The sequence below is a fragment of the Ranitomeya variabilis genome, chromosome 3 (assembly GCF_051348905.1).
Source record: "Ranitomeya variabilis isolate aRanVar5 chromosome 3, aRanVar5.hap1, whole genome shotgun sequence".
NCBI classification, from domain to species: Eukaryota; Metazoa; Chordata; class Amphibia; order Anura; family Dendrobatidae; genus Ranitomeya; species Ranitomeya variabilis.
This window is the reverse complement of record NC_135234.1, coordinates 771,621,632-771,643,964: the sequence shown is the minus strand read 5'-3', so window position 1 is coordinate 771,643,964 and position 22,333 is coordinate 771,621,632. Positions and strand designations below refer to the sequence as shown.

The 22,333-nt window shown below is 47.7% G+C and overlaps 1 protein-coding gene across 1 annotated transcript; it reads right to left on the bottom strand.

Annotated features, from left to right (window-relative positions):
- Nucleotides 1-19,242: 19,242 nt before the first annotated feature.
- On the bottom strand, nucleotides 19,243-20,190 carry LOC143817831 (olfactory receptor 52D1-like). Its single transcript, XM_077299296.1, has one exon. The coding sequence runs from the start codon at nucleotides 20,188-20,190 to the stop codon at nucleotides 19,243-19,245; it is 948 nt and encodes a 315-aa protein (XP_077155411.1).
- Between the last annotated feature and the right edge of the window lie 2,143 nt (nucleotides 20,191-22,333).

Below are 22,333 nucleotides of genomic sequence, written 5' to 3'. Positions count from 1 at the left end.
GCCGAGGGGTACCCGGTACCGGGCCTCTAAGTCTCTGCTCTGGGGTTGTCACGGTGGCTAGACCCGGCCCGTGACCCTGCTTGGGGGGCGTACAGTAGTAGACGTGGATAGTGGTGATGGTGCGGTGCAGTAAATAACGAGGACACCAGGTTGAGGATCAGGAGGCGGATCTCTGCTGCTGACAGACACGTCCTCACGGTGCAGAAATATTTAGACTGGGCGGCCATTGTCCTTCGCGCTCTTCAGCTTGTCTACGCCCACTCCACGCCCCTCTTCTTCTCCTGCGCTTCTCCTCAGGGCGCTGTAATGGCGGATTTTGGCGGTAAATGGCAACACACAGTCCTTGCAATAAAGTACAGTCCAAGCACAGTAAATCACAGTTCTAAGGCACACATGACCCGATTCCTCAGGCTTAAGTAGATCCTGTTCGTGACGCCAAGTTGTAGCGCCCCCACTGCCGCAGGGCCAAGGGGTACCTGATACCGGGCCTCTAAGTCTCTGCTCTGGGGTTGTCACGGTGGCTAGACCCGGCCCGTGACCCTGCTTGGGGGCGTACAGTAGTAGACGTGGATAGTGGTGATGGTGCGGTGCAGTAAATAACGAGGACACCAGGTTGCAGTCTCTTTACCTCTTTACTGAAGGTCTCTGGGTCCTCAGTCCGGAATATGGTTCACCAGGCTGCGCAAGTCCGGCCGGTCCAATGGCACCTGCAGAGTTCTCTTTGCAGGTGGAAATCTGTGCCTTCCTGCTAGCGCTATGTGTTGTGGTCCTCCCCTGCTGTGCTTACGGGATAGTCCCCACAACTGTTGTGTCTGTTTCTGATGTTCCCTCACAACTCGATTAGATGATGTTCTGCTAATCCTCCGTCCCTCCCTGATGTTACGGTTGGGACGCACCCGTATGACGGGTAGGCTCGGAGCTCTTCCGGGACCCTAGAGTCGCCCCTCTCCACAGGTTGCCCCCTATGTCTTCTTAGGTGATTTAGGTGAGACAGCCCGCCTATGACTGACTGTCCTGCCGTTGGTTTGAAGTATTGCCTGAAGCTATATATATATAGAAATACTTCCTCGGCGTTCCGGCCGCCGGCTGTGCGCCTCAGTAGGATGTTGCCTCGGTCTTACAGCACGACTCCTACTGGTATTCTCCTTCTTGCTTTGATCTCGTTTCTCACTCAGCACAATAAATCTCGCTTCTTGTCCTTTCTTAGGGCACCGCCGCTATGAAGTGCAGGCGCGGTCCCGTAGCTTTCTCTCTATTTGCCAGGCCTCTGTCAGGGTCCCAAACCTGACAGGGACCCTACCGAATCTTCCCCCACAACACCCTCTGCCACAAGGTGTTGCCTGGTTCCAACCCAGTCAGCTCTCTCTCTAACTTCCTGCCTGACCCCCAGTTTTACCAGTATGTGAGGAGTGGCCTAATGAATAGAACCCTTAGCTCCCCCTGGAGGCCCGACTGTGAAATGTATTGGTGTATGTGATACCTGGTCAGATGAACTCCTTCAGTGCCATCAGACGTACCATAGCCCCCCTTAGTAGCGGAGCAACAGTACTGCAATGACCAGGACTCTGGGGCGCTGCACTCCCCCCCCCCCCGGTTAAATCCAGTACTCCGGGACTGGGAAGAAAACAACAACACATGTCAGCAAAAAGACATACAATTTTTGTGAGTGCAATAACAATAAGCATATTTGAACAGAGCTTCCCTTTATGGGAGGTGAGGACACTTGAACGTTACAAACATGGTTAAATACTTTTAATTAACTTTACTATAAATAACTTTTCTTACCCAACCGGGTATTCTACTTAGTGCAAATTTCTGAACAATAATTTAACATTGCCTTTAAGGATGTACACTCTAAATCCACTAAAGACCTTCTTATAACACATTATAAGGCTTAAGCAACTGTGCTACATTCTCCTACTTTATTTCTGCAGGACCGCCTGTCCTAACGGCTCCAGACCTACTGCCTCTCCTTTCTTTTACAGGACCGCCCCTTTCAGCCCGGGCCTACTGCCCCTCTCCTACTATACACAGTATAGAACATAACATTTTTCCTTCAGTTCAAAACTACTGAGCCTTCTCTGTATGGCTCCTAGGAGGACTCACCAACTAACCCCGTCCGGGTTCACTCCCTGTCCTCATCCTTTCATCAACATTATCAACCATTTCTCACAATTAACTAGTTAGTTACATTTAACGTTTACATATCAGCATTATTACTTTCTTTCAAGACATCATTATCACTTTACTGTTTTAAGACAGTACTACTCATAAGTGCACAGGTAAACATCCCGTTTAAGAGGGGACCAAGTCTTTATGAGGTAGCGCAGCTTCTTCAGCTACCAGTCCGTACACCGTAAGGACTCCGGTGCGGGTTCCAAGAACCGTATCTTCGCAAAGAGTCCTTCTTGTATGTAAAACCAGTAAGAAGCCCCTTTAAGAAGGTGCAAACTATTTACAAGGAGTTTGTATCATGCATTGTTCATGATTCAGCAGTTCTTTGATAACTTGTGCAAAACGTAGAAAACAAACAAAAACAATAGGGATCCCGGGTCAACAAAGGGATCCCTTTAAGAGTTAACCCTGGACGGGTTTTAGCAGCAACATAGCAGAAAACAAACAGTTTGAAGAACTATTTACATGTTCAGAAGATTAAGACATTTATTTGAACCATTCAGGAGGCAGCACCGGCGGAGGTAACCCCTTTGGGTATTGCGAGCCGCCCGGTACTGCATAAGGGGATCTGTTGTTCCATCTGGGGGTCTGTGTACTCACAGTCTTCAATTCTGGGGCAGCAGGAACACCGGTCACCTGAGGAGGTGCTTCCTTGGCCACGACAGCGGTGGAGGTCATAATGCTGCAAGTCGTGGTCTTTACAATGGTGCATGTTGGGGTGACCACGGTGGTCTCAGTGGCGATCGTAGGCTGACCACAAGGGGGCACCTTGGCCACGGGGGCCAGCTTTTCTGGCACCTTAGTCGGGGGTTCCATCAACTTTCGCTTGCAGACATTTAAAGCGAACCACCCCTTCTCTCCAAAGTGCCGGGTGTAGGTAACTTCGTCCCCTGGGTAGAGGTCCCGGTCCGGGTGACCCTCCCTCAAGTGAGACTCGACATCCCTCCGGTTGACAAACACTTCTGCATACAGGCCCGGCTCTGTAATGAAGCCCCAGCCTCCGCGGAGTTTGAAGGTGACGATGGTGCCCTGCCTGCGCGGGGCCTGGTGAGCGGTGGGGTCCTTGCGGGCCCGATCCTTGACCGCCAAATCTTTCTGGTGGTAGGCCTCTAGCCCGGCCTGGTATTCTTTCCGTTGCTTCCCCCACTGCTGCTCTAGCTGAACCTGGTATTCCTCCCAGCTTAGGGCCTGTACCATCTCCCCCTCTTGGGTCTTCACCCCGGGGAACCCCATAAGGTTAGATCCTGGGTTCACCCAGCGGCACACTGTGCGCTCTGCGCGGACTTCACACAGCAGAGCAGTGGGTCTAAGCGGGGCTTCCAGGCAGTGTTCCATACCCGTGGGATCCTCCCATGGCAACAGGCGCTGAAGTCTATGGGTTCCAGGGAGAGGGGGTGCCGCAACGGGGCCTACTAGCAGGCCCTCGGCCGGCGGGACGGGGTCGGCGGACTCACCAACCGATGCAGGCTCTTCCTCCGCGGCGGGTCCCTCTGGCGGTGTCGGCGAGGACCTCGGCAGCAGTATAAGATCCGATGCTGGAAGACTGCTGTCCGGCGCCGCCTGGTGCGGAGCCTGGGCCTTCACGTTCAGCTGAAGGAGCTGGTCGAGCAAGCTCTCCATCTTGACCTGCAGGAGTTCGGTGCTGTCCGCGGAGAACTGGCTGTTGCGCTCATCCGGGTAGTTGGGGGAGACTTCCGCTTCAACCCCACTTTCGGGTTCGGAGCTGCTGGCCATGGCGTCCTCCACGTGGGTCACTTCCTGGTCCTTTTCCCGCTCTCTCCTTCGTGGGCGGTGTCGTCTTCTCGGTCTCCGCCCTCCGTTGAGGATCAGGAGGCGGATCTCTGCTGCTGACAGACACGTCCTCACGGTGCAGAAATATTTAGACTGGGCGGCCATTGTCCTTCGCGCTCTTCAGCTTGTCTACGCCCACTCCACGCCCCTCTTCTTCTCCTGCGCTTCTCCTCAGGGCGCTGTAATGGCGGATTTTGGCGGTAAATGGCAACACACAGTCCTTGCAATAAAGTACAGTCCAAGCACAGTAAATCACAGTTCCAAGGCACACATGACCCGATTCCTCAGGCTTAAGTAGATCCTGTTCGTGACACCAAGTTGTAGCGCCCCCACTGCCGCAGGGCCGAGGGGTACCCGGTACCGGGCCTCTAAGTCTCTGCTCTGGGGTTGTCACGGTGGCTAGACCCGGCCCGTGACCCTGCTTGGGGGGCGTACAGTAGTAGACGTGGATAGTGGTGATGGTGCGGTGCAGTAAATAACGAGGACACCAGGTTGCAGTCTCTTTACCTCTTTACTGAAGGTCTCTGGGTCCTCAGTCCGGAATATGGTTCACCAGGCTGCGCAAGTCCGGCCGGTCCAATGGCACCTGCAGAGTTCTCTTTGCAGGTGGAAATCTGTGCCTTCCTGCTAGCGCTATGTGTTGTGGTCCTCCCCTGCTGTGCTTACGGGATAGTCCCCACAACTGTTGTGTCTGTTTCTGATGTTCCCTCACAACTCGATTAGATGATGTTCTGCTAATCCTCCGTCCCTCCCTGATGTTACGGTTGGGACGCACCCGTATGACGGGTAGGCTCGGAGCTCTTCCGGGAACCCAGAGTCGCCCCTCTCCACAGGTTGCCCCCTATGTCTTCTTAGGTGATTTAGGTGAGACAGCCCGCCTATGACTGACTGTCCTGCCGTTGGTTTGAAGTATTGCCTGAAGCTATATATATATATAGAAATACTTCCTCGGCGTTCCGGCCGCCGGCTGTGCGCCTCAGTAGGATGTTGCCTCGGTCTTACAGCACGACTCCTACTGGTATTCTCCTTCTTGCTTTGATCTCGTTTCTCACTCAGCACAATAAATCTCGCTTCTTGTCCTTTCTTAGGGCACCGCCGCTATGAAGTGCAGGCGCGGTCCCGTAGCTTTCTCTCTATTTGCCAGGCCTCTGTCAGGGTCCCAAACCTGACAGGGACCCTACCGAATCTTCCCCCACAACACCCTCTGCCACAAGGTGTTGCCTGGTTCCAACCCAGTCAGCTCTCTCTCTAACTTCCTGCCTGACCCCCAGTTTTACCAGTATGTGAGGAGTGGCCTAATGAATAGAACCCTTAGCTCCCCCTGGAGGCCCGACTGTGAAATGTATTGGTGTATGTGATACCTGGTCATATGAACTCCTTCAGTGCCATCAGACGTACCATAGCCCCCCTTAGTAGCGGAGCAACAGTACTGCAACGACCAGGACTCTGGGGCGCTGCACATGCCCAGAGTAAGATCTCTCAGTAGAGATCGAGGGTCACATGATCAGATACTGCAGCTAAGGCCATTGGTCCTTCAGGAAGGTCCTGTAGGTGCTCACGCTCTGTGGCAGCCTCTCATTGGTCCTTCTAGGAAGGTCCTGTACGTGCTGCAACTATTTAAGGCTCGCATGGCCGCACGGCCATGCGCTAGTATTGTTCTTTGTTATGTGCTTTGGGCCAGTGTGGTCACGTGACAGTGTGTTCAGGGACCCGGCTGAAATAAGCCCCTAGAATGCTGGCACCTCCGGCGAGGAGTTTGTTTGTATGTATTCAGGGACCTGGCTGAAATAAGCCCCTAGAATGCTGGCACCTCCGGCGAGGAGTTTTGTGTGCATGCGTGACGACTGACTGCTCTCTGTTTGGGCAGTTAGCCTGTGCCACTGTGAAGTCTAACAGGGCACAGTGCTTTGCTTTCGTGGCTACTCGGTGAATTAACCGAGTTAGTCCATACCGCCATATAGTGCCGCCGTTTGCTAGCAGCAGGTACTCCTGCATGGTGGACCCCGGGCTGCGAACGCACCAATATCAATAAAAACATCTCTATTTACTCGGTGCGTTCCGCTAGCCCTAACACACAGTTATACTTGTCTAATGCCCATTCTATTGAAGCCCTTATTTCCTGTAATAAGACAAAAATAAAAGGCAACCATATCCCTCACCTGTCAGTCGTTCTGTCCAACACCACAATCCATGTCTGGGATAAACCTTTTTCAACCTGGACGGTGTCAAGATGTGATCGTCCATGCTGGAAATCATTGAGGAATTACCTGCTTCGAGCACAGTGCCAGTGACTAGCAGTGACGTAATTGCAGCGCCCCAGAGTCCTGGTAGTTGCAGTACTGTGGCTCCGCTGCTAAGGGGGGCTATGGTACGTCTGATGGCACTGAAGGAGTTCATTTGACCAGGTATCACAGACACCAATACATTTCACAGTCTGGCCTCCAGGGGGAGCTAAGGGTTCTATTTATTAGGCCACTCCTCACAGTCTAGTAAAACTTGGGGTTAGGCAGGAAGTTAGACAGAAAGCTGACTGGGTTGGAACCAGGCAACACCTTGTGGCAGAGGGTGTTGTGGGGGAAGATTCGGAGGGGTCCCTGTCAGGGGTGGGATCCTGACAGAGGCCTAGCAACCAGAGAGAACGTTACGGGACCGCGCCTGCACGATATAGCGGCGGTACCCCAAGAAAGGATAAGAAGCGAGATTTATTGTGCTGAGTGAGAAACGAGATCAACGCAACAAGGAGAATACCAGTAGGAGTCGTGCTGTAAGACGAGGCAACATCCTATTGAGGCGCATAACCGGTGGCCGGAACGCTGAGGAAGTATAGAGCTCCAAGCCAAACTTCAAACCTACGGCAGGACAGTCAGTTACAGGCGGGCTGTCTCACCCAGACCCAGGAAGACACAGGGGGGTAACAACAGGAGTGGGGCGACGTAAGAGTCCCGGAAGAGCTCCGAGCCTCCCGTCATACGGGTGCGTTCTAACCGTAAGATCAGGGGGACGTAGAGGGAGAACATCAGAATCGAGTTGTGAGGGAACATGAGAAACAGACACAACAGTTGTGGGGTACTATCCCGTAAGCACAGCAGGGGAGGACCACAACACAAGCGCAGGAAGGTAGGCACAGATTTCCACCTGCAAAGGGAACTCTGGAGGTGCCATCGGACCGGCCGGACTTGCGCAGCCCTGTTAACCGTATTCCGGATTGAGGACTCAGAAGCCTTCAGTAAAGAGGTAAAGAGACTGCAACCTGGTGTCCTCGTTATTTACTGCACCGCACCTCCACCACCATCCACATCTATTATTGTACGCCCCTCAGCAGGGTCACGGACCAGGTCTAGCTACTGTGACAACCCCAGAGCAGAGACTCAGAGGCCCGGTACCGGGTACCCCTCGGCCCTGCGGCAGTGGGGGCGCTACAACTTGGCGTCACGAACAGGATCTACTTAAGCCTGAAGAATCAGGTCATGTTTGCCTTGGAACTGTGATTTATTATACTTGGACTGTGACTTATTGCAAAGACTGTGTATTGCCACTTGCCGCCAGAAGTTCCCGCCAAAACCGCCGCCATTACAGCGCTAAGGAGAGCGCAAGAGAAGAAGAAGGGCGTGGAGTGGGCGTAGACAAGCTGGAGAGTGCGAAAGACAATGGCCGCCCAGTCTAAATATTTCTGCCCCTTGACGACGTGTCCGTCAGCAGCCGAGATCCACCTACTGATCCTCAATGGGGGCGGAGACAATGAAAGCGAATCCGCCCACGAAGGAGAGAGCGGGAAAAGGACCAGGAAGAAGAAGTGAGCGACATGGAGGACGCCATGGCGAGCTGCCCAGAACCGGAGTGTGGGGTCGGAGCAGAGGACTCCCCCAGCTACCCGGAGGGACACCGTGACCAGGCCTCCACCGCTGATACTGACTTCCTGCAGGCCGGAGTGGATGAGCTCAGCGACCAACTCCTGCGGACGCAGCTGTGCACTGAGGCCGGGTGGAAGAAGACCTTCATCGGGAGCCTCACCAGACGTCTGTCGGCAGCCTCGTCTGGTCCGGAGCTGGAAAGAAGTTCCAGCTCTCCGAAGCCAGAAAGCAAGGCCCTGCTGGAAAGCGAGATGCTGCAAATGGAGATGACAGCGCCGCAGCGCAAGGCCCTGCAACCAGCGTTCCAGATCCCAGCGGAGACGGAGCAGATCGGCACAGGAGGGACCGCATCTGAAGCAGGTATGAAGAACGACCCTGCCCTGCCAGCAGAGGACCTGCTGATAGGCCCCGTCGTGGCACCCCCTCTCCCTGGGACCTATAGACTCCAGCGCCTTACACCCTGGGATCAGGCCCCGGGTATGGAGCACTTCTTAAAGGCACCGATCTCGCCGATCACCTTGCCGGGCGAGGTCTATGCAGAGCTACGGCCGCCAGAGTAAAAGTAAACCTCGATGCCATGGATATGTAAATAGCTAACTGTTTGTTTCCCTGCTTTTTGCTACTTTATACCCGTCTAGGGTTAACTCTTAAAGGGATCCCTTTGTTTACCCGGGATCCCTTCTTCTGCTTTTTGTTTTGTTTCCTGTTTTATCATTATTGAAAGGACTGCTGAATCATGGACGCTGAATGATTCAAAAACTGATCTTGTAAATAGTTTGCACCTTCTTAAAGGTGCTTTCTACTGGTTTTATAAGCGAAAGGACTCTTTGCAAAGACACTGGTCGCAGAACCAGCATCGGAGTCCTTACTGCAAACAGACTTGCAGCTTGAGAAGTTGCACTACCTCATAGAGACTTGGTCCCCTCTTAAAGGGGATGTTCATCAAAAGCACTTAAAGAATGATGATGTTTTGAAAGAAAGTACTGATAATGCTGATATGTAAAAGTTATATGTAGTTAACTGGTTGATTGTAAGAGATGTTTAATAATGTTAATAGAAGAATGGGGACAGGAAGTGAACCCGTACAGGGTTAGTTAGTGAGTCCTCCTAGGAGCCACACAGAGATGGCTCAGTGATCTTGAACTGAAAGAAAAATTATATGTTCTATACTGTATATAGTAGTAGAAGGACAGTAGGCCCGGGCGGAAAGGGGCGGTTCTGTATAGAAAGGAGAGGCAGTAGGTCTGGAGCAGTTAGGACAGGCGGTCCTGCAGATATAAAGAAGGAGAATGCATAAAAGTTAATTAGCCTTATATGTGATATAAGAAGGTCTTTAGTGGATTTAGCGAGTACGTCCTTAAAGGCAATGTTAAATTATTGTTCAAAGATTTTGCACTTAGTAGAATACCCGGTTGGGTAAGAGAAGTTATTTATAGTCTGTTATTGAAAGTATTTAACCATGTTTGTAACGTTCAAGTGTCCTCACCTCCCATAAAGGGAAGCTCTGTTAAAAAGTTTACTTGTACTTGCATTTTCAAAATTGTATGTCTTTTTGCTGACATGTATTGTTGTTTTCTTCCCAGTCCAGGAGTACTGGATTTAACCGGGGGGAGTGCAGTGCCCCAGAGTCCTGGTCGTTGCAGTACTGTGGCTCCACCACTAAGGGGGGCTATGGTACGTCTGATGGCACTGAAGGAGTTCATCTGACCAGGTATCACAGACACCAATACATTTCACAGTCTGGCCTCCAGGGGGAGCTAAGGGTTCTATTTATTAGGCCACTCCTCACAGTCTGGTAAAACTGGGGGTTAGGCAGGAAGTTAGACAGAAAGCTGACTGGGTTGGAACCAGGCAACACCTTGTGGCAGAGGGTGTTGTGGGGGAAGATTCGGAGGGGTCCCTGTCAGGGGTGGGATCCTGACAGAGGCCTAGCAACCAGAGAGAACGTTACGGGACCGCGCCTGCACGATATAGCGGCGGTACCCCAAGAAAGGATAAGAAGCGAGATTTATTGTGCTGAGTGAGAAACGAGATCAACGCAACAAGGAGAATACCAGTAGGAGTCGTGCTGTAAGACGAGGCAACATCCTATTGAGGCGCATAACCGGTGGCCGGAACGCCGAGGAAGTATAGAGCTCCAAGCCAAACTTCAAACCTACGGCAGGACAGTCAGTTACAGGCGGGCTGTCTCACCCAGACCCAGGAAGACACAGGGGGGTAACAACAGGAGTGGGGCGACGTAAGAGTCCCGGAAGAGCTCCGAGCCTCCCGTCATACGGGTGCGTCCTAACAATAAGATCAGGGGGACGTAGAGGGAGAACATCAGAATCGAGTTGTGAGGGAACACGAGAAACAGACACAACAGTTGTGAGGACTATCCCGTAAGCACAGCAGGGGAGGACCACAACACAAGCGCAGGAAGGTAGGCACAGATTTCCACCTGCAAAGGGAACTCTGGAGGTGCCATCGGACCGGCCGGACTTGCGCAGCCCTGTTAACCGTATTCCGGATTGAGGACTCAGAAGCCTTCAGTAAAGAGGTAAAGAGACTGCAACCTGGTGTCCTCGTTATTTACTGCACCGCACCTCCACCACCATCCACATCTATTATTGTACGCCCCTCAGCAGGGTCACGGACCGGGTCTAGCCACCGTGACAACACCAGAGCAGACTCAGAGGCCCGGTACCGGGTACCCCTCGGCCCTGCGGCAGTGGGGGCGCTACATAATCAAGGTTACTGCTGGTCACTAAGGCTGCATTTCCAGTGGGGTCTCTGAACTGAGGTAACCTCAGCACCATGTTTAAAAGTAAGAGAGTTCAGCTGCATTTCAAGCTCAATAACTTCACTGCAGTTCAGCTCAGTGAGTTCACCAGAGTAAACTGTGGTGAACTTTTTCTCATGGTGCTGAGGTCACCGCAGTTCATGGGCCTGGCTGGGAATGCAGCCTCAGTAACCAGCGGTATGCTCGATGAAGTCACTGCTGGTCACTTAATACCAGCTTCCAGTTGTCTGCTTTAGTTTTGCTGGTTTGCAAAAATGTTGGAGGACCCCATGCCATTTTTTTTAAATTATTTATTAAATAAATTAAAAAAACAGTGTGGTACACCTCTAGTCTTGAGCCTTGCTGAAGCTGACAGCTGAGGGTTGCAGTCCACAGCTATCAGTTTAGCCCGGCTGGTTATCAAAAATACAGGGGAACCACTAGTCATTTTTTTGGGGGGTCCCCCATTTTAATAACCAGGAATGGCTTAGTATACAGCTGTGAGCTGATATCAGTAGCCAGGGAACCTTTATAAATATTTTTTTTTTTTCAGTAAATATATTTATTGAAATTTTAAACAGGAAAAACAGTAAAAAGAATCATTACAATGTCCAGAGCTATACATTACATCTCTGAGAACACTGCACAAGTGTAGTTGAACAAGAACTCTGGCACATAAAGGGTACATGGTTCTCATCTTGAGAATCACCTCGGGACATAGACCTTTTATACAAAATACAGAACCTGTAAGAAAAGCAATTGTAGAAATAGGAGAAAGGAAAGAAAGAGAAAAAGAGAAAAAAAAAAAGGGGGGGGGAATGGGGGAAAAGGGGAATAAGGAGGGAGGGGGGGATTAAGGGAGACCCAGCAATGTACACGCCCACGTATTGAGAATTATGAGTATGTACGCAGCCAAGTCAGGAACCCTGTGCTCTCCTTGAAGGATTGCCAGAGGAACACGAACCTTTATAAATATTGTCTCTTTCCCAGAATATTTCCTCTCCATTACTAAGCCGTGGGCTTGCTGTCAGCAGACATGTGAGAAGAGCTGGGAAAAATGCCAAAATTGGCACTTCTAATATATATGCCTTTTCTGAGGTGGCTGTGGGCTGATATTTTTAGGCTAGGGGGCTATATCCATGGCCCCTTACCATCCTGAGAATACCAGCTCCCAGCTGTCTGCTATAGCTTGGCTGGTTGTCAGAAAAGGGGGGGACACCATGTTGTTTTTTATGATTAATGTAAATAATTAAAAAACAGTCTGGGAGCCCTCTATTTTTGATAACCAGCCTTGCTAATGCTGACAGCTGAGGGTTGCAGCCCGCAACTGTCAGTCCTGCCTGGCAGGTTATCAAAAATACAGGGGAACCCTCGTGCATTTTTTTTATTATTTATTTATAGCGCAATTGATGGGTCAATAGATGCCAATTTTCCTAATTTGAGCTGTTTTGGCAGCTTTTGGGCTCCCCTGAAGGTGTTGTCTATGTGTTTGGTTTTGCCTACAATTTAATTGAATGGTGTTTGCCTATGTTTGGCGAACTGTTCGGTGAACATATTCGGTGAACATCAGGAAGTTCGGTGAACATATTTAAACCAAACCTTGAAAATATTTTTACATTTGGTTAGCTTTAGTTAATAAAATTGGACAATGTTTTAATGTGCAATCTTTGTTTTTCATTCATTTTTAATGTCCCTGAAAACTAGTTTACAGTCAGATCCTATTTAAAAAATGTTCATTTGACGGAGTTTCTCTCCCAGTAATATAGGCTGTTGTTACTTCAGTGGTGTACTCGCAGAAATATATGCTCAATGTGTAGTCTGTGTGTTCCTCCCAGTAATGTTGTCCTGGATATTAGACCTGTTTGTCTCTTCCAGTAGTAAACTTACCAGTCATTACCAGTAATACAGGTCGGATGTGAGTCCAGTGGGAACCCATGATGCTGCTGTCTTCATTAACTCTCATGTTTGCATACCTTCCTGCTGTCATTTCTGCTTCATGGACAAAAATCTTATTTGGACCCCGTTTCTCTGACTTCTCAGAGACCATAAACACATTCTACTCTCTCCACATTGTGGAGATCTCAGCACTCAGCTACAAAAAGGAATTACAAGCAGAAAAATGGTAAAGAACCTTTAATGAAGACTTCAGAAAGTTTCTATATTTCGCATTTAAGTTAAATGAACAAATATAAAAAAATCTGTGCGAATAGATAATATTCAAGCTTCTTGATAAAAAATCCCATGGTTATTGAATGACAAAGAATGCAGGGCTGCGTTTGAAACTTGTCACTTTTTCAATCCTTGTTTTCAAACCATGTATCTTTTGGAATGGAATTTTAAATGATTGAATAAGTATGGAATTTTTTATCCAGAAGTCAGAATGTTTCGTTTCTTACATTCGCACAAGTCTAGTCAGAAAGGGGTCAGTGCACATTATTCATCCACAGTGAAGCTGTAGGACCACCTTCTTCAGGATTTGATAATGGCTGATGTGGAGATTTTAGGGATTGTCACTGTCAGGCTTCTACCCCAACTCATGCAATGTACAAGGTCATTTGTATAATGCAGATTGCGGATCTGATGATCTGTCACCACTAGTGAGTCAGCAATATGCTAATTAGTCTGTTGTGCTTAGCATAAAGCACTGTAAGGGGGTGGTAGATCCCCTCAGTTGAGCCCTTTCCTCCTTCCCCATGACCCCCGGCATTTTATGTATTGTGATGTAATGTATTCTGCTGAGCTGTGTTTCTCTGGTCTTAATGTAATGTATATGCTGTACTTGTAATGTGTATGTTCCCTTTAAATGCTAATGTGTTCATTGTATTCACTGCTGCTTGTATATATTTAGGGACAGTGAATGGTTAATGTTGGGGGCTGGACTTGCAGCCACCAGGAGAGAAGAAGCTGTTGCTTCCTCAGAACTGCCTGGGTACGTTGGCCAGGGCAGACGTGCTCTACAGACGGGGCACTGCCTGACCCCAATGGATGGGAGAGGTCTGTTGCCCCAGGCTAAGGACTGGATAAAAGGGCTAAGGACAGCAACACGGGCCCTAAAAGGTCCCCTGCTTCTGAAGGGGTAATCCTGGCACATGGAGTTCCTCTAATCTTTGGCTGCTGCAACTGCTGTGGATGCAGTGGGAGAATGTGACAAGGAGAGAGTAGGAAGACCAGTGTTGTACTCATGCTCTTCATCTTCTTCTTTTTCACCACTGTTCGTTAAATAATTTGTTTTCCCTGTTGGACAACAGTTGCCTTGGTGTGCTTCGAAACATCCGGACTGCTGTGACCAGAAGAGAAGGTAATCTGTGGGGAAAAACTGCATCACTCCTGTATTACATGTACAAGGAGCTGGGGGTGCTCGCTGAACATTTGCAAAGTGGACTCAGTTTGTGAACTGTGCCTCTAAATAGCTCGGCCACAACTACCCCTACACCCCCCCCAGTTGCTCTTGTTACACACCCCCTTTGAAAAGTTTGATTTTAATCAATATCTTAGTGAACACAGGAACAATTTCTAAAAATGCGACAAGATCGAGTATCAATGTTACATTGTCGTAACCAATAACATGAAAGTAAGGACAATAATATAACTTTAATTACAAATTCGTTGAAGCAAAAATGATCACACCCCACATCAAGAGCTATTACATCTTGTATTGTGTATGACCATCATGACCTTTAACCCCTTCCTGACCTTAGACGTACCCAGTATGTCTCATTCGACAGGTACTTACTGACCTGAGAGATGCTGCTGAGTATGTCACAGCTAAAATACTGCACCAAGACTGCTGTGCCGATAATCACATCCATGTGCCTGCGCCATCTTGAAGCAGGGCATGTGGCAGTGGCAGCGGCCCAGGGGTGTTGCCAATTCCCCACAACTACGACTGCTGTCATTGACTGTCCAATTCTGAACAGCCAATTATGGCGTTTTCAGTGTTTCAGGCAATCAGATTGCTGGAGCGAGTCACCAGGCTCAGCTCTGATTGGTGCAATTGACTATGACATCGATAGCACCAATCAGAGCGCACAGACGCGATCACACCCCACAGTGACCGCTCTGCACTTCCTCATTCCGACCTGGGGATGTTGCAGCGCAGTCACGGTGCTGATCTGTCGTGCTGGGCTGGGCCTTGTGAAACTACAGACTTTTTGAAGCCTGTGCCTCACTTCTGTTCGTGTTCCTGCTGCTTCTGAAGAAAGAAGAGTTCTTGATCTCTCCCTGAGCCTTGTTTGATCTTTCCTAATCCACCCCAATCCCCCTCTCCCCTCCTTTTCCCCACTTTTGCCCCTCACCCCTATTTCTGCCACCGAGCACTGATCAGTACTTGATTCCTCAATTTTGGCAGTTTTTTTCTGTTTCATGCGTCCTGCAGCCGCCGAGTGTTGTTCGCCTTCAGCCGGTCTTGATTTACTTCAGCAATGAGTTTGCCCTTAAATCAGAGAGATATGTCAAACAAAATAGTTAATAAATAACTTTTCCCACATGTCAACTTTACATCAGCAAACATTTTCTATGGGGTGCTGTATTATATTCTATGGGGGGCTGTATTATATTCTATTGTTTGGCTGTATTACATTCTATGGGGCGGCTGTATTAGATTTTATGAGGGAGGATTGCATCATACTCTTTGAACCGCCGCACAACCAGCTCTGCCCTCTCCTAGTGTATCATCACCCATCCCCTGCAGATTGTGAGCCCTCGCGGGCAGGGTCCTCCCTCCTTATGTACCCGCGTGCCTTGTTTTTTTTGCTCATGTCTAATGTATTTGTCTATACTTGCCCCGTATTTCACATGTAAAGCGCCATGGAATAAATGGCGCTATAAAAATGAATAATAATAATAATAATAATGGGGCTACATTAAATTCTATGGGGAGGTGGGCTATATTATATTCTATGGGGGTTACATTATATTCTATGGGGGGCTGTATTATATTCTACGGGGGAGGATTGCATCATATTTTATGGGACTACATTATATTCTATGGGGAGGTGGGCTGTATTATATTCTGTGGGGAGGCTTCATTATATTCTATGTATTAAATGTATTATATTCTATGAGGGGTGATTGCATCATACTCTATGAGGGGGCTACATTATATTCTATGGGGGTCTGTATTATACTATATGAGGAGGGCTACATTATATTCTATGGAGGGGCTACATTATATTCTATAGGGGCTGCATTATACTCTATGAGGGGGCTGCCATATATTCTATGGAGAAGCTGCATTATACTATATGAGGGGGCTGCATTATATTCTGTGGGGGGTTACATTATATTGTATGGCAGGGCTGCATTATACTCATGGGGCTACATTATATTCTGTGGGGTGGCTGCACTACACTCTTTGGGGTGGAAGCATTATGCTGTATGTGGGCTGCATTATACTGTATGGACTATGGAGAATACACTATACTATATGAAGAACTATGGGATGCATTATACTATGGGAAGTGAATTGTACTACATGGATGACTATGGCGGTGCATTATACTATATGGAGCAATATGAGAAGCATATTATACTATATGGAGGACTGAGTAGTGTATTATACCATATGGAGGACTGAGGAGTGTATTATATTATATGGAGGACTGAGGAGTGTATTATACTATATGGAGGACTGAGGAGTGTACTTTAATATATGGAGGACTATGAGGAGTGTATTATACTATATGGAGGACTGATAAGTGTATTATACTATATGTAGGATTCAGTAGTGTATTTTGATATATGGAGGACTATGAGGAGTGTATTATACTATATGGAGGACTGAGGTGTATCTATATATATAATTGTCTAAGGGTTTTTCCGTCTGTCTGTCTGTCTGTCTTTCTGTCTGTCTGTCTGTCCTGGAAATCCCGCGTCTCTGATTGGTCGAGGCCGCCAGGCCTCAACCAATCAGAGACGGGCACACCATGGCGACGATGATGTCATAATGGAAAACCCGCGTCTCTGATTGGTCGAGGCCACCAGGCCTCGACCAATCAGCGACAGGCACAGTATCGACGTAGGTGTCATAATGGTTGCCATGGCGACGATGATGTCATAAAGGTTGCCTCGACCAATCAGCGACGGGCACAGTCTGCCGCGAATTCTGGAATCATCATTGTCCATATACTACGGGGACATGCATATTCTAGAATGCCCGATGCGTTAGAATCGGGCCACAGTCTAGTATTTTAATATATGGAGGACTATAGAGAGTGTATTATACTATATTGAAGACTATGGGGAGTGCATTATACTATATGGAGGATTATGGGGAGTGTTTTATACTATATGGAGGACTATTGGGCACATTAAATTATATGGAGGACTATGGGGAGTGTATTATACTATATGGAGGACTATGGGGAGTGTATTATATTATATGGAAAACTATGCGGTGTGCATTTTACAATATGGAGGACTGTGGTGCACATTCTAAAATAAGAAGGACTGTGGGGTGTATTATCCTTAACAAGCAAGGCAAGGGCGCAAACCACCATCTTTCTTTTTAACAAAGAAAAACCCGGCTGCCACAGGAGAAACAGAAGGACGAATATGTCCTTTACAGAGGCTCTCAGTAATATACTCCTTCACCCATTCAGGGCCTGAAAGGTTAAACAACCGGGCCTTGGGCAATTTAGCACCTGGAATCAAATCAATGGTGCAATCAAAAGGACGATGTGGTGGTAAAAACTCAGCCTCGCTTTCAGAGAACACGTCTTTGAAATCCTTTAGGTACTCCGGAATACCCTCCAGACAGACAGACGAAATAGACACAGAATTACAACATTGTTTAACACAATTGGATCCCCATTGGACAATTTCTCTGGTCTCCCAGTTAATTACAGGATCATGACGTTGTAACCAGGGAAAACTCAGAACCAACCCCACAGGTAATTTGTCAAAAAACAAAGCAAGCAATATGTTCCATATGAGCAGAGCCCACCTTAAGCAAGAATATTTCTGAGACATGGGTGATTCCCCACTTGGTGAGGGGAGTGGAGTCGAACGAAACTGTCACTATCGTACAGAGTGTAACCAAGTTAGAGTCAATCAAATTAATGGTTGAACCACAATCCACAAAAGCTGTAGTAGGGAATAGATTACCATCTACCCCAAGCTCCACCTGGAACAGAAATTTTAGACATTGAGGAAAAGTGTACCTGAGGGTCTTGGTAACCTCCTCGACCGTTACCCAGAATAAGACGTTTCCCGACACCTTGAAGGACAGAGGGCAAAAGGAGCAGTCCTTTCTACAGTGTCCCGGAGCCCCACAGTAGAAGCAAAGTTTATTTTCCTTGCGGCATCTCCTCTCCTTTTCCTTAAAGGACACAGCTCCCACCTCCATGGGTTCCACAGACGGTGAAGAATCAACCTTGATGGGATACAAGGGGGTCTCCTGCTGCATCATTCCTCTAGCATGGAGTCTACGGTTCTTGCGGACAGCCTGTGTCATGGCCTCCTCGAGAGTGTCCGGCGGAGGATGTAAAACCAAAGCGTCCTTAACCCCTTCATGACCTAGGGATTTTCCATTTTTCCATGTTCGTTTTTCGCTCCCCTCCTTCCCAGAGCCATAACTTTTTATTTTTCCATCAATATGGCCATGTGAGGGCTTATTTTTTGTGGGACGAGTTGTACTTTTGAAAGACATCACTGGTTTTAGCATGTCATGTACTAGAAAATGGGAAAAAAATTCCAAGTGCGGTGAAATTGCAAAAAAAGTGCAATCCCATGCGTGTTTTTTGTTTGGCTTTTCTGATAGGTTCACTAAATGCTAAAACTGACCTGTCATTATGATTCTCCAGGTTATTATGAGTTCATAGACACCAAAGATGTCTAGGTTATTTTTTATCTATGTGGTGAAAAAAAATTCCAAACTTTGCTAAAAAAAAAAAAAAATTGCGCCATTTTCCGATACCCGTAGTGTCTCTATTTTTCGTGATCTGGGGTCGGGTGAGGGCTTATTTTTTGTGTGCTGAGCTGATCTTTTTAGTGATACCATTTTGGTGCAGATACATTCTTTTGATCGCCCGTTATTGCATTTTAATGCAATGTTGCAGCGACCAAAAAAATGTAATTTTGGGGTTTTGAATTTTTTTCTCGCTACGCCGTTTAGCGATCAGGTTAATCCTTTGTTTTATTGATAAATCGGGTGATTCTGAATGCGTCGATACCAAATATGTGTATATTTGATTTGATTTTTATTGTTTTATTTTGAATGGGGTGAAAGGGGGGTGATTTAAACTTTATATTTTTTTATTTATTTCATATTTTTTTAAACAATTTTTTTTACTTTTGGCATGCTTCAATAGCCTCCATGGGAGACTAGAAGCTGGCATAGCCTGATCGGCTCTGCTACATAGCAGCGATCATCAGATCGCTCCTATGTAGCTTAATTACAGGCTTGCTATGAGCGCCGACCACAGGGTGGTGCTCACAGCAAGCCGGCATCAGTAACCATAGAGGGCTCAAGGGCGTCTATGGTTACTATCCTGACGCATTTAACTAGTTAATAGCGGCGGGTGGATCGTGAGTCCACTCGCCGCTATTGCGTGCACATGTCACCTGTTCAAAACAGCTGACATGTCGTGGCTTTGATGTGGGCTCACCGCCGGAGCCCACATCAAAGCAGGGGATCTGACCTCAGACGTACCATCCCGTCCGAGGTCAGAAATGGGTTAAGGTGTTCTGTTTTGAGGACAGAAGTTTCGTCAACTTCACTCTTATTTCCCTGGTTTTCCATCCATAGATCAGAGGGTTAAGAATTGGTGGAATTACAAGGTACTGCAATGACATTACTGTTCTCAGCTCATAGGAGAGGTTGGTGGGACTGAAGCGATGGAGCAAGATCTCAAAAAACACATTGATGACAAAGTTAGTGATGGTCACAAAGTGTGGAGTGCAGGTCTGTAGAGACTTGGATCGGAAGTCCTTAGAGGCCCTGATACAGACTTTTAGAATCTCAATGTAAGAAATTAAGATTAGTACTGGCAACACAACTAAGGCCACTATGCTGAAACATAGCCCAAAGATATTGTTGTCCGTTGTGTCAATGCAGGATAACCTCACTACTGACCAGTTATCACAGTGGATCTTCAGGATAGAAGAGTCGCATAGCGGGAGCCTAATGGTCAATACAATGTGAGTGGTAAATGTACAGATATTGATCAACCAAGCCCCAAAGATGAGCTTCAGAACCATAGGCAAGGACATGATTGTGGTGTATCTCAAGGGGTGGCAGATGCTCAAGTATCGATCATACGCCATGACTGTCAGGATGGTCAGTTCTACACCCATGTAGGTGTGAATGGCAAAGGCCTGAACTAGACAACCCGTGTAGGAAATGGTTTGTGTTTTGCTAATTAAGTTCACAAATAAATTTGGGTAGAAGGAGCTGCTCCCATAGAGTCCATTAATACATAGTACAGATATGAAGATGTACATGGGCTCCTGGAGACTCTTATGCAAGGTCACGATGGAGATGATCACACTGTTGCAGACTACAATAATGAGGAAACCAAGCAACGTTATCACGCTGTAGAGATATTTTATTTCAGTCATTGGACCAAAGTTGAGGGTCAGGAGCGATGGATTAGTGCCTGTGATATTCATCATCTTCCTATTTAAGGTAGGACCCTACAAAAACAAACACTCAAGTTAAATATTATTTTTTATGTTCTTCAAGATTATAATGTTGATGACCAAGTTTTAATCATCAGCCACCCGATTTTCAGGAGAGGTTGTGCCTGGCATTTTGGCTCATTTGGTATTTATTATGCTCTCTTCATTGTACAGGGTGTGATGCAGTGACCCCTGTAGCAGCTAGGGGGCGCTGTGTGTGCTCCTTGGGATATGCATGGAGGTATATCTGTTGTTATAATGGTGGTGAAACAGTGACTGGCAGTGTTGTGAATGGCCGATATGTGTTGCAGAGGGAGTCTGCGTGGTAAGTATGATGCAATGTTGTTGTTCTGGGACCTGTAGTCTCTCAAGAGTTTGTATAGTTATGAAGGGAGACTTACTAGGCTAGTTATGTGAGATGGGCGGGACAAACTAGCCACACACCCTTACACTCCCTCCCAGGGGAGTGGTTAATGGTATATAATATGACCAGGGTGTGGGTCACATGGGTCTTTCTTGTGTGGTTCCTGTGTTGGATTTCCTGGGAGTAGGCTTCCTGAAGAGCACAACCTGTGTTAGATTTCCTGGGAGCAGGAATCCTGAAGAGCACATGCCAGTGTGTTGGACGGTCCCATGTGGGATGGACGTCCTGAATAGCACACAATAAGACTATGGTTCTGGATGGTCTGTGTTGGGGAAGCTATCGTCCTTCGGTGGCTCTGGACTGACTGATGTGTGCTGGTCAGGCAAGTTGGTGAACCCCGTAAAGGCAGTTTCCCTAGGAGAGAGGACTGACGAGGAGTCAGCAGGTGGAGCAGGAGCTCCCATAAGGTACCATTGACTGTTGGTGCTTGTGATAGTCTATGAACTGTGTGGTCTCCCACGGCAACTGAACGGAGTGAGGTCCAGCATGTTTAGTGTCTGTGAGACAAAGCCGTAAATGAAGTGTACAAGATAAAGCTGCAAGTTAATATCACCAGTTGGTGCCTGTTGTGTTTTATGAAATGTATAATATGAACTGTAAAAGGAAGGAGATCCAGCTCAACGATGTAGTGAAAAATCCATAACTTTATTCACTTCCAATAATATAGTGTAAGGATGAAACATCAGCACGCAATAGAATTAAAAACAAGATCCAAGATCAACGCGACCAATCACAAAGCCGTGACATCACCTAAGGTCTTTCAAGCGCTTGAAAGACCTTAGGTGACGTCACGGCTTTGTGATTGGTCGCGTAGCGGTCACGCGACCACTACGGACCAATCAGAGCGCCGTGACGTCATCTAAGGCCCTTCAAGCGTGCATTCTTAGGTACAACAGTGTTGTGATCCTAATGGCAAAAGGATCTCAGGGTCTTAAGCAAAGTCTGCAAACATAAAAACTAGCTCTTAGGGAGGTGGTAACTGAGCTGACCACATACCTGATCCTAGCCCACAAATAATAGCAGCCGGGGAACGTGCCTACATTGGTTCTAGACGTCTCGCGCCAGCCGGAGATCTAACTAACCCTTTCAGAGGAAATACAGACCTCGTTTGCCTCCAGAGAAATGCCCCAAAGTAGATACAAGCCCCCAACAAATAATAACGGTGAGGTAAGAGGAAAGGACAAACGTAGGTATGAACTAGATTCAGCAAAGAGAGGCCCACTAAATAATAGCAGAAATATAGAAAAGCGGACTTATGTGGTCAGCGAAAAACCCTGCAAAGATATCCACGCTGAATACCCAAGAACCACCGTACAGACTAACGGTATGGGAGGAGAATATCAGCACCCCAAGAGCTTCCAGCAAAATCAGGAATCACATTATGAACAAGCTGGACAAAAAACAGAATAATACAAACAACAAAAAAAAACAAGAAAGCAGGACTTAGCTTATGTTGCAAAATCAGGACCAGCAGAAAAGAGCAACAGACTAGGACTGATTACATGGATGCCAGGCACTGGACTAAGATTCCAGGAAGTTTAAATAGAAACACTCAGAGACTTAACGAACAGGTGACTACCAAACTGAGGAAAGAGAATCCAAGAGCCATACCGCGAGTGACCACAAGAGGGAGCCCAAAAGTATAGTTCACAACAGTACCCCCCCTTTAAGGAGGGGTCACCGAACCCTCACCACGACCACCAGGGCGATCAG

Coding starts and splice junctions, on each gene's coding strand:
- LOC143817831 (XM_077299296.1), bottom strand. CDS start 20,190: ATGATGAATATCACAGGCACTAATCCATCGCTCCTGACCCTCAACTTT.